The sequence below is a fragment of the Chelonoidis abingdonii genome, chromosome 3 (assembly GCF_003597395.2).
Source record: "Chelonoidis abingdonii isolate Lonesome George chromosome 3, CheloAbing_2.0, whole genome shotgun sequence".
Classification (NCBI taxonomy): Eukaryota; Metazoa; Chordata; order Testudines; family Testudinidae; genus Chelonoidis; species Chelonoidis abingdonii.
This window is the reverse complement of record NC_133771.1, coordinates 110,591,542-110,608,921: the sequence shown is the minus strand read 5'-3', so window position 1 is coordinate 110,608,921 and position 17,380 is coordinate 110,591,542. Positions and strand designations below refer to the sequence as shown.

At 45.3% G+C, this 17,380-nt stretch overlaps 1 protein-coding gene across 1 annotated transcript in view; it reads left to right on the top strand.

Annotated features, from left to right (window-relative positions):
* Positions 1–8,113: 8,113 nt before the first annotated feature.
* Positions 8,114–17,380, top strand: part of TXLNB (taxilin beta) — a 45,980-nt gene continuing 36,713 nt past the window's right edge. Inside the window, exons 1-2 of the mRNA XM_032769230.2 lie at positions 8,114–8,245; positions 15,678–16,136. Coding sequence (XP_032625121.1) covers positions 15,692–16,136 — 445 coding nt within the window. The 5' untranslated portion in view covers positions 8,114–8,245; positions 15,678–15,691. The remainder of the gene's footprint in view (positions 8,246–15,677; positions 16,137–17,380) is intronic.

The window sequence follows — 17,380 nt, the reverse complement described above, 5'->3', positions numbered from 1 at the left end:
CTTCTGAACAAACAGTTCATCTGCCAGTCTGTCTAGAAAATAGAGTTATCATTATACTTAATTCACCATCATTGTGTCTATTATTGTTTCTACCTCTACCTACATTTCTTTGTCTTCTAGCACAAATGTTCTTACCATTCCCAAGCATTGTACATCTATTAACTCAATTTTTAACCTTCTACTGTATCAATCTTTATTCTCCCTGTTAGTATCACTGGCTAAATATTGTTCAGATCTTCTTGCTTAGATTTCATCGTCATCAGAATCTGGTCCAGGGGAGGGACACTGCAGATAAAGACTTCTGGCTCCAATCCTGAGATGCCTTATGTCCTGCACTGCTGAGGATCTAGCCTTCAGTTTCCAACTTTCTTGTTTTCTATTCTTCTCATTAACAGGTGTTGCTTGTGAAATCTAGGGAAGTGCCACGTACAGAGCAGTTTCAGAAATGGGCCCTTGATAGATCTCTATTTCTAAGTTTTAGTGATGACCTAAACAGTGGTGCAGGTTGATAATAACTTTGAGGTAAGTGAATGTTATTTTCACACTTAAGGAGGTAGAAAGAGGATGTATCAGGAAAAACTACTAGCAATGTAAGAAGGTATTATATAAAGTAAGCCCATCCTACTTTATCTTACACACCTTTGGTATAGTTGCTTTCCCTTTTATTATCCCCAGCACTGTCCTTGGCATGGAAATTACTCCAATTTACATGCCTTGTGAAACTTCAGCAATACCGGAGTAAAAATATTTATAGGGTTACCAGATAGCAAATGTGAAAAAATGAGACAGAGGGTAGGGGGTAATGGGCACCTATATAAGAAAAAGTCCCAAAACACTGAACTGTCCCTTTAAAAATGGGGCATCTGGTCACCCTAAATATATAAGAATGATGGAGTAGGTCATGCTGGTGGGGGAGTGGCACTATATGTGAAAAAAAGCATAGAGTCAAAAATCTTAAATGAATCAAACTTTACCGTAGAATATACTACTGACCACCTGTCTAGGATGGTGATGGTGACTGTGAAATGCTCAGGAAGATTAAAGAAGCTACCAAAACAGAAAACTCAATAACAATATTGACTGGGTACATATCCCTCAGGATGGGATGCAGAGATAAAATTTCTAGACACCATTAATGATGGCTTCTTAGAGCACCTCGTCCTAGAACCCACAAAAGGAGAGACACTAAGTGGAGCACAGGATCTGGTCCAAGAAGTGAATGTAGCCAAACTACTCAGTAATAGCAACCATAAGGTAATTAAATTTAACATCCTGGTAGAGGGGAATACCAAAGAAACTCAACACAATATCATCTAACTTCAAAAGGGGAACTACACAAAAATGCGGAAGCTAGAGAACAGAAATCAAAAGGGAACAGTCACAAAAGTGAAAGATAGCAAACTGAATAGAGAAACTATTTTAAAACACCAAAATAGAGGCTCAAATTAAATGTATATCCCAAACGGAAAAAAGAACATTAAGAAACCCCAAAATTATCACCATTGCTAAACAGCAGAGAAAAGAGACAGTTAGAGGCAAAAAGGTATTATTTAAAAATTGGAAGTCAACTCCTGCTGAGGAAAATAGAAAGGAGCATAAACTCTGACAAGTCAAAGGTAAAAATGTAATTAGGCAGGCCAAAAAAGAATTTGAAGACCAACTAGCAAAGGACACAAAAACAAACAGCAATTTTTTAAAGTACATCTGAAAGAGGAAGCCTGCCAAACAATCAGTGAGCCACTAGACGATCAAGGTGCTAAAGGAGCTCTCCAGGAAGAGAAGGTCGTTGCAGGGAAGCTAAATGAATTCTTTGAATCAATCTTCACAGCAGAGGATGTGAGGGAGATTCCTACACCTGAGCCATTCTTTTTCAGTGACAAATGTGAAGAATTGTCCCAGATTGAGGTGTCAATAGAGGAGGTTTTGGAACAAATTGATAAACACAAATAAATTACAAAGGAACTCAAATATGAAACTGCACAACCACTAACTGTGATATGTAACCTATCACTTAAATCAGCTTCTGTACCATATGACTGGAGGATAGATCATTCAACATCCTATTCAGATGGCATCTATCTCATGAGAACAGTTCTCTGTCCATGAATGTCTCACAGAGGTCAAATATCCCAAAGCCCTCCTAATAGCACCACAGCCTGAGCCATCTATTGGTCATCATAATCTTGTCTCACTTTCATTCTGCCCCTCTAGGGAAGGTAGAAACCCACTGAAGATCACCTAAGCCTCCATTTCCTTAAGCGGCTTCCCCAGCCTGGCATCGTCTATCTTGATGTGTCCCAGTGAGAATCTAGCTGTGTCATTGGTTCTCACATGAAGGATAATCAGTGGATTCTTTCCTGCTCCCATTAGGATTCTCTTCAGCCCCAGGTCCACATCCCGTATCTTAGCACCCGGCAGACAGCACACCCTTCTGTTCTCTGGATCAGCTCTGGTGACAGGCCTTCTGTTCTTCTTAGTAAAGAGTTACCAATCTCATAGACCTGCCTTTTCCTGGTGATGGTGTGATTCTCTGGTCTTCCTCCTGTTCTTTCTGGCTGCAAGTCCTCTTGTCTTTTATTCTCCCTTGAAATCTTCTACAGGCTGTATTCTCCTGGGGCTTTGAGCTATGGGTATTTCCATTGACTATTCTCTTCTTCTTATGGGACTAGCTGCTCTTCTCTTCTTCTTTGCCTTCCCTTCTTCAGTTACAGCCTGCTCTTCCCCTTCTTCATTTTCCAACTCCGCAAACCTGTTCATGGGGTCTCTTTCTTTCTCACTATCTGGTCTTTTCCTCTGCCTGGTTTTCATAGTCACATGTTTCCAATTGTTACTTTTCTCACCCAGCAGTCTCCCTTCACAGTTCTTCAGGCCAGCTTTCATCTACAAATCTTGACTTTTCCCTTCAGCCTCCTCTTGCCTTCCCTCCATCATTTTTCTTGAATCTCCTTCAAAACTCAACCATAGTTTTCTCCTGCGTCTCCAAACCTCAGATTGTCTCTTCCATCGGTTCTATCAAGCAGCCCTTCATACAAACTAAGCCCTTTTCAGGTATCCACTCTAAGATCATGCACATCGCACAGCTTCCACATATGGTCATCTTCATTGTCTCTTCTATTGCTTGGTTCACTACCACTGCTGCCTCAGTGACTGCCATAGCCTCCCCAGCTCAAGTCTTCTCAAGGAAAAAGAAAAAACAAAACGAAAAAACAAACAAAACCAAAAAGCCTAAACAAACATCAAGATAAAACTAGAACATTCCCTCCCCCAAACTCCCCTTATAAACTCCCACTCAAACTCCTCTGTTTACATCTCTGTTTGCTGGCTCCTGTGCAGCTGTAATTTTTCTGTTCTGTTCATTCCCTCTGAAGCACTAGGCATTGGCCTCTGTCAGAAGACAAGATCTTGGGCTAGGTGGACCTTTGGTCTGACCCAGTATGGCCATTCTTGTGTTCTTATATAATTTACACCACTATTTACATCTGAATTTGTTCCAGAGACTTCCATGGAATTACACCTGCTTACACCAGATCTAAATTTGGCCAGTCAATCTTGGATCCCACAGGTGCATTGATATGAAGTCTTTTTTGGTGGAGGGATGACACTTTTTTAAGAAAGTTGGGCTGAAATAGATGGTTCTGAAAAAAACTGTCCTCGGTTCAAGGATTTTTTTGCATTTCTATTCAGATTCTGCTCCAGTTTACAGTGGTGTTGTTAATCCCCAGTAGCTTCATTGAAGTAACAGAATAACTGAGCAAAAAATCTGGCCCTTTTTCTTCTCATTAGATTTCCTGCATATATTGGTATAAAGAAAGGCTTTTTCAAAACTGCAGAAATGCACTCAGATATGACCTGACGGATTCCCTTACCTTCAGTGGGATTTTTCCTGAGACTATTAACTAACTCACCAAGTTTCTTCAAACAGCAGATAACATAACAGATTTATAGCGAGTTTGTCTCTTGGGCAAGCTGAAGTGGTGGAAATTGCCTGGAGAAAATTGAAACCCTAATAACTGATTCTTCTTGCTGTTAAGATTTTGAAAGTCCTGAGTCTTTCCAAGATCAAATCAAAACTGCTCAGCAGCAAGCCATGGAGAATTCCTTCAGATTCCTAGAGCAGCTTTCTTGCTTCAATCCAGAAATGATACTGTTACAGATGTAGATTTAGAATGAAATTATTTGCCTAAAATAGAGAACTCTGTTACCTCTAGGGATTTTCAGTATCTGCTAATTTGGCTGTTATTAACTTTGCATTGATATCCAGAATCTATGAATTGTAGAGGAAAACTGCAAAAGCTTAGTTACATAAGAAACCCTCGAGGCCATGAAATGTTATTAAGAGGCAAATCATAAATTCACAGCTCTTCTGTGATTGATTTGGAGCCAGAAAATCAGAGGGATATGAATACTGTATGGGACACCTGGTTTATGTATGTAAATAAATATATATGTGCATATACAAATATGATTTTTTCCCCTTCTCCATTTTGATGTGGGAGCTGCTGGTAATACCACAACTTCTTCTCATAGCCAGCAAGGTCACCATTCAAAAACATCTGATTGAGCCAAATGTTTACCACATTCCTACAGGGGTAAATGAAATCTGAAAGAAGATAATTCATGACTCACAGTAGGGATTTGAAGGACCATGTCCGCTGGAACAATTTGTATAGTGGGGTTGCTGAGAGACATTGAACCTAACTGTAAGCCCTGTATATGATGGAAACCACTTAAAGCCAGGGGATGCAGCAGCACACCTAGTTCCAGCACCTATGTGTAGCACCCTATGGCAACAAAACTGTAGCTGTATACGGCAGAGAAATACTGCCAGACTGAGCGCAAGCCTCTGCATTGTTTGCATCAAAATGTGTCCCCACATATCCTGAGAGTTTTATGGAAACAATTGTTATATAGTGTTCATTCCATGTGATAATTCTCTTGTGTGTTTTGTAAAATGCTTTGCACATATGTTTAAATATGATGGGCCAAATTTATCCTTGGAGTAGAATTACACCAGGAATGAATTCTGCCCATTTGTGTGTAAACCCCACACTGGGACAGAAGGGATTAAGGAGCCATTCTGGGCCCAGGTGCAGGGCCATGCAAACTAGGCGGCTGCCTAGGGCACCTAGTGATTGGGGGCGCCTAAAAGTCCCCTCAGGCGAGGAGGTGGAGTGGAGCTGAGCTGGTTGCGGGGGCACGCGGGGAGGGCTGCCCGCAGTAACGGGGAGAGGAGGCGCACAGGGGAACAGTGCCCCGCCCCAATTTACCTCCACTCTACCTCCTCCACTGAGCACACAGCCCAGCCCTAAGTCTCCTCCAAACCACGCCGCACGCCTGGGTGAGGAGGACAATTAGAGCAGCGCCAGTGTGCTCAGTGGAAGAGGCGGAGCCGAGGTGACCTGGATGGGGGAAAACCCAGGCAGGGTTAGCTGCCATGGCGGGGGGGAGTCTTCCCCAGGCAGGGTTAACTGCTGTGGCGGGGGCGGGGGAGGTCAGGTCTCCCTAGTCAGGGTTAGCTGCCATGGGGGGATGGGGGAGAGTCTCCCTGGGTGGGGTTAGTTGCAGTAGGGGGACGGGATGGAGAGGGGTTAGCTGTCATGATGGGGGAAGTAGCTGCTGCGGGGGGAGCTCCCCAGGTGGGGGGCTGAGTTAGCTGCCATGGGGGGGCAGAGTTAGCTGGGTGGGGGGGTGCAAGGTGGAAGTTTCGCCTAGGGCATGAAAATTCCTTGCACCAACCCTGTCCAGGTGACTCCATCCCGCTAGACCTGTTGTAGCAGGAGGAAGAGCTTAAGAGGGAGATCGCTCAGAAGGGGACAGTGGAGGGGAGGGAGAGAGGAGACGAGAGGAGAGGAGACCTATCTTGGGAGCTCCTGAATGAGGGTACAGCAGGAGTCCTTCCTGAAAGGGTGGGCCTGCAACTGGCAGCTGCTCAAGACCTTAGAAAGGGTCTGTGGAAGAGATTCAGTTGTGAGCTTTCCCTGTTGGGCAGAGGGCTAAGAGAAGCCTGGGAGGCTGAGCCCTGAGCTGGGAGTCTGGCTGGAAACAGGCCCGATCAGGGACTACAGCCTGCCCAAAACCCTGGGTTGAGGGAGAGCATGGCAGCCTCGAGCAGTGGGAATAAAACCCAGGAACTTGCCCCAGCTTGAAGCAGGGTCCAGCCTGCAAAGAAAAAGGCTACCAGCTGCACTGAAGATTCAGTTGTATTTGCAATTTTCTGTTGGACTTGAAGTGAAGGATTTTATACTTTGTGGGGAAGCAAGTGATAAGAAGTATCCAAGGGAGGCAGCCCTGGAGCATTCTGGGATGTTTGATATCACTGCCTCTCAGAGGGCTCAGGGTCAGATCATGGTGGAGAGCAAGGGTCTGGGCTCCCCTAGCAACCACCCTTTTTGTGGAAGGGGTATAAACCCCTCCCCCAAGGAGAGGATAGAGACATTGCAAGCACTGAGTCAAGGGCGTGTCACCCACAGGGGCCTGGAGGAGAGCTGAAACTTTTTTCTTTTGCGGGGACTTTGGGCTGTATATATTTTGTTGGATTCTGTTACCCCAGAAGGGAGAAAGCTCAACTGGTGACCTGACTGGAGGGTGAGATGGCAGGAAACCAAGGCAGGTTTCTGATAGAATGTCATCAAAATTTACACAGTCTTGCAGAACATGTTGAGTTTGACAAATTGACATATTCTGACAAAAACATGTTGTGCCAATTTTTTCCCAACAGCTCTACTAATTCTTGCTCAGGATTTCATGGCACTCACTACCCCACCATTGTGCACTCCCAGAGGGCTAGGAACAATCTGACCCAAAATGTCTGCCGTTGCCAGTTTTTAAGAAATTTAAATCAGTAGCCGCATATGAATCAGTAATGCTGGTAAATTCTGCCTGGGCTTTCTCTGTGTTGATGCTGGGCCTTCAGGAACCCTACTTTTGAGTGTCCTACTTCATCCCTCCCTGCTTACAGAGGCATTGTCAAGTTACCGATGTTAAAAAAGGATTTCCCTTAAGGACTGATTTTTCTTGTAAGCCATAATGTCTGGATTCCCCCTGGACAATGTGTGAAACTATATTTCCCATGTTGAGAAATAAAAGCAAGCAGCAAAACTCCTTGACAAGCAAGCAACAAAACTCCATGCAAAGTGTGCATATGTGGACTCTTTCCTCTAACTCAGCCACCATCCCTACTGCTGCGTCAGAATCTTTAGTTCCCACTAAAGTCAGGTTGAGATCCTGGCAACGTGCTGAGCATCTTCTGGTCCAGCCTCAACTCTCGCTGGTCACCCAGTTCACTGACCCGCAATTTTCCGCTTCCTCTCTGTCCCTCACAAGTAAGTTTAAGGTATCCTTTGGGCTGTCTAATAATAGATTGATCTGGGTTGTCTTGAGGATTCGGTCCAGTGCATTGTAAAATGGGTCCCGCAGCCCTAGGGACATGTAGGGCTTACTGATTATAGAAACTTCTATTATATTTTGAAACTTAAGATTGTAACTCATTTGTGTATATATGTTTGCCTGCTTTAACCTTGCAAATAACTATGTGGTTCCCTTTTCCCACTTAATAATTCTTTATATAGTTAATTATAGGATTGGATACAAACATTATCTTTAGTGTGAAATCAAAGGTGCAATTGACCTTGCAGTAAGTGTCTGGTCCTGTGGGGCTGGGAGTAACCTGAATATTGTGATTTTGGGAGTAAGGGACCATCTATCACTAAGGTGCACTCACCTGAGTGGCAAGGTAGATCAGAGTACTCCAGGGGACTGTCTGTGACTCCATGTTAAGGCTGTTATAATGCCTAAACAGTTTACATTTGATAATTCTTAGGGATACCTAAGTGTAGAACTCACAACCAATCTGGGGTTTGTGCCCTGGTTCTTAATCTGCCCTGAGGTTGATACTCATGCTCTTGAGTCACTGCGGACAAGATTACAGGGCCTCAGTCTGTCATTATCTTTCTTCTCTCGTTAGGATGTCAGAAAGGGGGGCAGCAGAAATGTCTGTTGGGCAGTCAATTTGCAATCTGCTTTGCTATTAAAGTCAGTCCCCTGGGATGCTTGCACTCAAACTCTGGAGTGTTTCTCTCTTGATGTGTCATCCAGTCCTTCCCCCTCCCTTGGTCTCTCTCTCGCTCTCGCTCTCGCTCTCTTTCCCTTGGTAGCTGGAATACCGGGTGAGAGTCCTGTTGCTGTCCTGACCTTGCCTGCGCCCTCCTCCTGATTTTTACTCCATCCAACTCTTCTTCTTTTTCTGGTAAGTCTGACAAATAATTTCTCTGCTGACACTATTTTAGGGCACTGGTCACTGCCTTTCATCAAAACACCTCACTTTAGTACTGTCAGGGCAAGTTTTCACAATACGTTTATTTTGGGGGCATTACTTTGAAAGCATAGGTGCTGTGTGTGTGTGGGACAAAAAGCCGATATAACAATAACAGCTCTGTGCTGGCTGCCACTGAAAGCAAGACAGGCATTTCTCCAAAGAAAGGTTAAAAAAATAAAACAATTAGATGAAGATGGATCTTATATGAGATCAAGGAAAATGGCTGTTTTGCTGCAAAAATGATCAGGCCTCAGGTGTGGATGAGACGTAAGGCAGATGATCTAGTAAAGTTTCTGGGTCTGGTTTCTTACAGTTCTTCTGCAGGTGTGTGTCCTGCAGCATCCAGTTACTTTGCTGATCTTTGTACTAAAAGTTGTTGATAAATGCTGACTACTTTATGCCTGTTACGTAATTAGTTGTTTCAGGCTATTATTGTTTTTGAAGGAATAGGAAGGGTTTAGGATAACACAAGGCACATCCATTTGTCTGTGGAATAATCAGAACTAATCTGACATGGGACATGCCGGAGTTTGACATTTGCTGCTTTAAGTTTTACTGTAGTGTAAGCCTGAGTTCATTTCAAGGTAAAACTTTAGTTTTGATCAACACATGTTGTTTGGTTTAATCATGTTGAAGACTCTGCTTTATAGATGATTTTTAATGAATTTCAAGGATAAAGTGCAAAATACCATTACCCATTTTAGAAGTGCTTAAAATAGCTTCTGGCAGCCGAGCAGATGCCATGTGTCTTTCTGCTGGCTACAAGAGAAGGCAAGAACTAAATATAGACAAATGTTTGCAAACCTTCTTGAAGTGCAAACTGAAAGAGGGGAAGGATAAAGAAATACTTGTGGCATAGAAGATGACACTTTTCATAATCCACATCCCCACTTTAAAGGACTTGCGTTGTTTACAGAAAAAAAAACATTTATCTTTGTGGCTGTTCATAATTGATCAGTATTTCCTAAGTGCAGAGTGTAACATGGTGGCAGAGCGTCTGTACTGCATGGGTGACTATTTTTTCCAGCAGTAGAAGAATACTATTATCACAATACTGCTAAATCAGGGCATTGCCCATTTCTATTTTTGGACTAATTGAACTTTAAAGTAAACATATAGACTTGAAAGTGAGATTTAAGGGTCACTGTCAGAAAACATTTAAAAGGGTGCTGTATTTTAGATCCAAACAAACTCAACATATGACAATACTGACCATCTTGGGATTATCAAATGGGGACCCACAGTTTCTCTCTCCCTTCGGTCTAAGCAGATTGTGTGTTCGAATCCCCCTATCAGTGCATAGGCTAACTGCAGTAGTAGAAGCTGGACTGGCTGTTAAAGTGGGGTGCTATCTCCAGTGGCAGTTAAAGTCTCATTACATTTGTTTTAAAAAGGAATATTAGAGGATAACGCCAATGTCCTAACCAACGTTCCCACCAACGAAACTTTTCCCACCTGAGGGCACAAAGGGTAGGTTTACACAGCAAAGAAAAACCCACGGCTGGCCCATGCAAGCCTACTTGGGCTTGCGGGGCTCAGGGTGGGGGGCTGTTTCATTGCTGTGTAGACTTCTGGGCACAGGCTGGACCCTGAGCTCTGGGACCGTTCCCACTCTGCAGCGTCCTAGAGCCTCGGCTCCAACCCAAGCCCGGAAGTCTACACAGCAATGAAACAGCCCCACAGCCTGAGCCCTGTGAGCTCGAGTTGGCTGGCACGGACCAACCATGGGTTTTTCTTTGCTGTGTACACATACCCAAATGGCTCTGGTCTGAGGGACACAGTGCCGTTCCATGATTCCTAAGCTCCAGCATGCAAACGAATTGGGGAACAAGGCAGGGCCCATAGATTCATGATTGGACAGATTCATTGCCCATTCCTCCTCCTGCTCACCACAAAATAGGGTGCAGCCCATATGGGAACTACCACAGCCATGAGGCAGTTGTAGTATTCACAGAGAATGGAATCCACTTAGGTGCCTAAAGCCAGATTTAGGCCACCAAGTCCCATTTTTAGGCACTTAAGTCCCCCATTGTGATCCATAAAACTCTTACCCTCCTAAACTCATTGGGTGCTGAAATTTTTCAAAGTAAAATTCCTTCAGCACCTACATTTCTGCCTCTGTGCATGCACACTGCTACCTTGCTCCAAGCATCCGGCCACTTATCTCCTGCCTCAGCCCCAGAGTGATTCACAAACCTGGAGAAGACAGACGTTCAGCTGCCTAACTCACCCAATGGGCCTGATCCAGTGGGCAGACTGAGAGGGCACCTACCAGATCAGGCCCCTTTCAAAATCCCGGAGGTGGTTGTGCTATTTTATAAACTTTCATCCCAGCTGTTAGACCACTCATCTGGGATGGGAGAGACCCAGGTTTTGCTCCCTCACCCCTGGCAGGGGGAGAAGGATTGGAACAGGGGCCCTCCCATCTTTTGGGTGTGTGTGCGCTAACTATTGAGCTGTGGGACATTCTGATCTGAGACTCTCTCAGGCTCTCCTGTTGAAACTGTTTCATGCTAGCTAAATAATGGAAGAGTGACTGAAGCAAGGGGATTTGACCTCAAGTCTCCTGCCCTGTAGGTGGGTGTCCTCACCAGTGGACTACAGAGTTATTCCATTCTCTTTCTCTGGCCCATTCTGTCATTATTTAATTCAGAGTACAACAGCTTCAACAGAAAAGAGCCTGACATTAGAATATCCTGTAGCTCAGTGCTTTCTCTTGGGAAGTGAGAGACTTCAGTTTCAACCCTTTGTCCTCCTCTGCCTGGCAGGAGCAGGATTTGAACCTGGGACTCTCACATCCCAGGTGAGTGCATTAACCACTGAGCTGAAAGTTATAAGGTGGGCACTACCACCCCGGCCATTTTGTGTGGTGTGAGGCAGGCACCTAACTCATTCCCACAGGAAACTACACAGGCTCCTAATCCAGCAGAGGGATTCCCATTCGTGGATTGCTCGCAGAACTAGGTACTTCCCAGCACCTATCTCTGAGAAAGAGGGTGGGCTCAGTACATCAGTATCTGCTATCTGCAAGCTTAGGCAGCTCCCCCTTAGCATGCTGGCTTTGTGGATCCCATTCTTAGGCACCTATCCCTCGCCATTCATAGAATAGTAGCTAAGCCTAGACACCTAACTTGGCTTTGTGGATTGCATGTTGTTCATGTGATTTTCTAAGTGCTGTGACACTCAGCATTGCAATGCCTAAATCCTGTTGTGGATTCTGCCCAGAGTGATTCTATAACTGCTTTATGGCCTGATGAGGAAGGATTCCTGATGCATGGCCAGGTTACTCTGCAGGGAGAGACAAGGTGGGTGAGGTAATATCTTTTATCGGACCAACTTGTGTGGGTGAGAGACACAAGCTTCCAAAGAGCTCTTCTTCAGGTCTGGGAAAGATACTCACAGAGTATCACAGGTTAATACAAGGTGGAAAAGATATTTCAAGGGGTACTACACCTCTACCCCAATATAACAGGAATTCAGATATAACGCGGTAAAGCAGCGCTATAGGGGGGGGAGCTGCGCACTCCGGCAGATCAAAGCAAGTTTGATATAACGCAGTGTCACCCATAATGCAGTAAGATTTTTTGGCTCCCGAGGACAGCGTTATATCGGGGTAGAGGTGTATTAACATATCTGTGTGTGTGTTAGAACCAGATATGACCTAATGTGTGGTACCCTGTAGCAACTGTAGAACATTTAAGGTTATATTTTATAGTGTTAGTTATGAATTTCACAGTGGGTTTGCCTAGATTAGAGTTTGTGACCCTGTTTTAACTCTAGTTAATTTATTGCCAATTAATTCAAATTAATGACCTCAATTGTAAATGCTAGTCTAAACACTTCAGAACTGTTTGTGTTCTAGAACAAACATTTGTAGACATCCAGACTAGCATTTATAATCATGGCAGTTAATTTGAATAATTGGCAATCAATGAACTCAAGTTAAAATAGGACCACAAACTCTAGGCTAGACAAACATATTAATGCAAAAAGGAATTGTTTGGATAAATCACTTACGCTGAGCCTAATTTTCCTCAGTAAATTAGGTACAAAATGCTATCAAATCAGAATGTAAACTTTTTAAACCCATTTCACACAGGGGTACTGACTTCAGTAGGGGCAAAGCAGCAGAGAATCAGGCCCATTGATACGATAGTATTGTCCATAGGGCCAGGCACTTCAGTCTTTACACAGGCAAAACCCCCACTAAAGCCAATAAGAGTTTTGTCTATGCAAGGATTGTAGGAACAAGTCTGTAGACCAGCATTTTAAATGGTGTTCCCCCAAAGATTCCCAATGTTATGCCCACAATTAATTGCTGGGGGACATGGTAGGCTGTAGAAGGTTGACTTTCTTATCTGCAAGTAGCTAGACTTCTGAATGTTAACATTTAATACCCAAGATCAATTTGACTGGTAGGAGTTTGATATGCAGAGTCATGTATTACAAATACATTGCACATCTCTCATCATACACTGCCTTTTAAAACAGCAGCAACTTGGACACACCAATCGATCAGGGAGCAAAACTAAATTTCTTCTTTAAACCATATTTCAGTTTTGTTTATTGTTAGGGCCCTACCAATTTCACACCCGTGAAGAACATATCACAGACTTCGAAACAAGCCCTTCCCCATGAAATCTGATCTCTCCAAAATCAGCCGGGCTGGGGAGGGACAGGACTTGTCCTTCCCTGCAGGGCTATTATTGGAGGGAGATCAGACCCACCTTCACAGGCAGCACAGAAGTGAGGGCTCTTGTCGTAGCTCGGGATGCCCAGGCTGGGGGTTGCTGCCGCCATCCGCAGCTCCTGCCACCCATACCTCCAGCCACAGCTTGGGGCTGCTGTCCTCCCGCCCGCCCCCATATCCTGCCCAGGGTCAGGGCACCCAGGCTGGGGCCTACTGCTGCTGCCTGCAGCTCCTGTCATGGCTTGGGGCTGCTGTTCTCCACCCCCCTCGGCTCCTGCCTGGGCTCAGGGACCTGGGCTGGGGGCTGCCACTCCCCACGGCTCCAACTGGGACTTGGGGCTTTTGCCCCCCCCCCCCCCCCATAGCTCCTGCCTGAGCTCCAGGGTTCCACCTCCCCATGGTTCTTGCTCGGGCTCAGGGCTGCTTCCCTCCCCCTCACCCCATGGCTCCAACCAGGACTCGGGCTGCCCAGGCTCAGGGCTTCTGGCCCCACTCCAGGCTCTTGCCTGGGCTTGAGGCTTCAGGCCCTGCAGCTTCTGCCAGGGCTCAGAGCACCCGAGCTCAGGGCTTCAGCCTCAGCAGTGCGTGCTGAGGCTTGGGGCTTCCACCCTGTGGCTCCTGCCAGGTCTGGGGCACCCATTTTTCAAATTGTCTGGGGCCCCTGGGTACAGGCCCCATGGGCCCATGCGTTAATCCACCACTGGGCCTGACTAGCAGCTAGGAGCCCCCGGTTGGGGCACTGCCTGCAGCACTGGGGAGATCAGAGCTACCTCCACCTCTGGGAGCCTCCTCCAGCTGCAGGAAACTCTGCTGCTGCAGCACAGAAGTGAATATGGCAATCTAGCAACCCCCCTACAACAGCTTTTGAATTAGGACCCCCATGGTTACAACACCCTGAAATTGATCAATTTTAAGACCGATGGCCCTGATATTGACCACACTGAACATGAATTTGGTAGGGCCCTATTTATTGTGAAAGCAAGCTCATCTTTCCAGGATAAGACAGCATTGATCTTACATATTGGATTAAAAACAGACAAAGCATTCTTATTTATTACACTCTCTGGGGCTTTATGTCTTGCCAGATATGTGACTAAAGGGGACAACAACAAAAAAGACAAATGACAAAGCTGAAAGAGAGAAATTCAAGGGCAGCGTGAACTAGTTCCAATAACAGGGACCAATCCTGGAGTCTAATCCTTCTGGTTTGCACCACTTCAGCAGCGCAACATAGCAGTAAAGTCCCTGAGGAGTCCCCTTGTTTAAACTGTACCTCTCAATGGCATAAACCCAAAGTACTAGCTCTTATACCACACCCCCTCCAGGACTCCAGCCTTCAGGGTGTGGCCATAGTAGGAGTGGCCAAGACATCGTTATGCCCCAGTGATCCCTGTTGCTAGAATGATCCCTGGCTGCTGTGTCAGTTAGAGCAGCCTTCATGCAGTTCCAGACCTCAGGGTTTGGGGAATATAAAGGAGGATTAATGCACAGCATATTTTAACTAGTGACTGTGGATGAGAAATGTTATGGGTTTTATTTGTTTATTTTTACAAGGAGGAGGGAAACACAGAATATACCTGATTAATCTCTTGTGTAACCAGTGAAGCAAGTGATGTTGCACCTAAGCATCATGAAATAAATGTTATGATGCTGGGATTCTGTCTTTTTATATGTTTTGCACAGTGCCAAGCACACAGTTAGTAGTACTAATTAAATATAAGAATAGTGTTTTGCAGAAGTTTATTTTATTATTAATTATGTGTTTTTATTGTGGTAGTGCCAATGGGCCCCACTGTACTAGATGATATACAGCTACAGAACAGTTTTAGAACCATTTTAGATTTAAATATTTCTCTTCAGTGTTGCTAAATGAAGGTAGGACACATTGTGCCACAATGAGTCTGAACTAGAAAGTGAAACTGATTAAAGTCTAAAGCAAAAGGTCCCCAAACTTTTCAGGATCAGGGCCCCTTAATCCTGTGTGTGCCCTCTTCCTCCCCCTCCCCACCAGAGCCAGGAATAGAGCCATGGCCAGGGGCCAAGGCTGGGGGTGGGGCCAGGGCAGGAACAGAGCTGGGGGTGGAGCCACAGCTGGGCTGTGGTGGGGGGCCAAGGCCAGGGGCTGGCCGAGCATGGGGCATGGCTGGGGGTGGGACCAAAGCAGAGCTGAGACCGGAGCAGGGCTGGGTGGGGCTCCCTCCCTGCCCACTTTGTGGGCTGGCCTGGGCCCTCCTGCACCATCCCAAATGTTCCTCCGCACCCACCCAGAGGGGGACCCCGCAGTTTGGGAACCTCTGGTGTAAAATGAAGCTGCCCTAGTCAACTGGAAAAAAAATGCAAGTAGTAAAACAAGTGGCATACAGTACATTCAGAAAGCACAGTAAATTAGATCATATCTGGTTTAATTGCGTGTGGTATCACTGGCAATGGGAATAAGGATTTTTTTAAAATGTTAGTTTTAATGGACATGTTCCATTTTTAATGTATAAAATGTGCTTTTTTCACTGGGGATAAATTGCCTCAGATGCTAAAGTTTTTTTACATGACATAGTTATCAAGTAACACATTCCCCTGTAATCTAGACAAAACCACTAGTGTGTTGTATGATAGTTGTGTACTATCAGACGGCTACATTCATTTGTTAATGTTAAACTTTCATTTGTGTGCTACTAGGTACTACACCAAGTATGGAGAATAACCAGCCCACTGATCTCAAACCTGAACCAAACCAAGCACTCCCACCTGCAAATAGCACTTCAACATCACCTAATCAGAATGGCCTTGAAAAACAAAACAGTGAGAAATCCTCTCCCAAGCCCCAGCCCCCAGAGAATGAAACAAGTGCTCAGCCTGAAACAACAGTTTGTGACATATCTGAAGAGCTGAGCCGACAGCTGGAGGACATTATTAAAACCTATGGGTCTGCTGCTAGTCTAGTGGAGAAAGAGAGAGCTGCTAAAGGAACTGACAAGCCTGAGAAGGGAGAATCATTCAATAACGAGGACGGAGACTATGACGATGCAAATGACGAGAGTGAGAAAGAGCAGATAGCTACCGGGGATGCCTCGGGAGCAAAGGAATCCAGCATCAATAAGGAGCAAAAACTGGAAAAGAAAATCCTGAAAGGGCTAGGCAAGTATTTATGTAACTGAAATGCAGCCCTTCTATGAGTCATTGTTTAAAACAGAAAAAAGAAACACTCTGATGTATGTTGATTCCCACATTAAATCTCTGTCAGTCATTGATAGTAAGAATTTTCTGGTTACACGTGGAGAAGTGTGACTGTTGTTGCAAACTTTGTCTAGTTACATATGTTTTACATAATTATCCAAGAAATAGGTTTAGGCTGCATCAGATGTTGATCCTTTTAATAATACGGACACCCAGGAGAATATTATACAATATTGTGCCACCCAATTGTGCCAGCACTTTTTTCTCCTAGTCAACGCAGTTTAGAAGTTGTGGGTTGGAGAATGTGCTGGGGAGAGATGTGTTACCCAGGGTCTTGCTGAATCCAAAGCTCTTGGTAACTTTACTCTTTGTGAGGCAGTGGCAGGCAATAAATCAGTAGGGACATGGCCCTTCTGGCTAATAGATAGGTGATGCAAGTAAGCAAACAAAAGTGCTTTCACTCAAAGCTTCTGCTTTATTTCATCTCCAGCACTTACGCAGGTTAGTAGAACAACCCAAATTAACCCCACATTGATATTTTCCCAAGGTCTTGAGGAGGTCTTCAGTGGATATCTGTAGACTTCCCGTGGCCCATCTTCTATCTCAGGGATTGGACACGTTTGGCCTGCGGCCCGCCAGAGTAAGCCCCCTGGTGGGTCGGGCCTAGGGTGACCAGATGTCCCAATTTTAAAGGGACAGTCCTGATTTGGGGGTCTTTTTCTTATATAGGCTCCTATTACCCCCTATCCCCTGTCCTGATTTTTCACACTTGCTGTCTGGTCACCATAGTTGGGCTGGTTTGTTTACCTGCCACGTCCACAGGTTCGGCTGATCGCAGCTCCTACTGGCCACGGTTCACCGCTCCAGGCCAATGGGGGGTGTGAGAAGTGGCGTGGGCCAAGGGATGTGCTGGCCGCTGCTTCTCACCACTCCCATTGGTCTGCAGCAGCAAACCGCAGACAATGGGAGCTGCGATCGGCCGAATCTGAAGACACAGCAGGTAAACAAACTGGCCTGACCCACCAGGGTGCTTACCATGGCAGGCCACGTGCCAAATGTTGCTGATCCCTGAGCTATCAGAGTTGTCCACTCATATCTAATTTGCACTCAAAGGGTCGGATTTCCTGTTGCCCTAAAATGGCTGCTATTGTGGTGTATAGGGACCAAAAGAGTGGCCTTTTCCTACAGGGAGTACACCTGGAGTA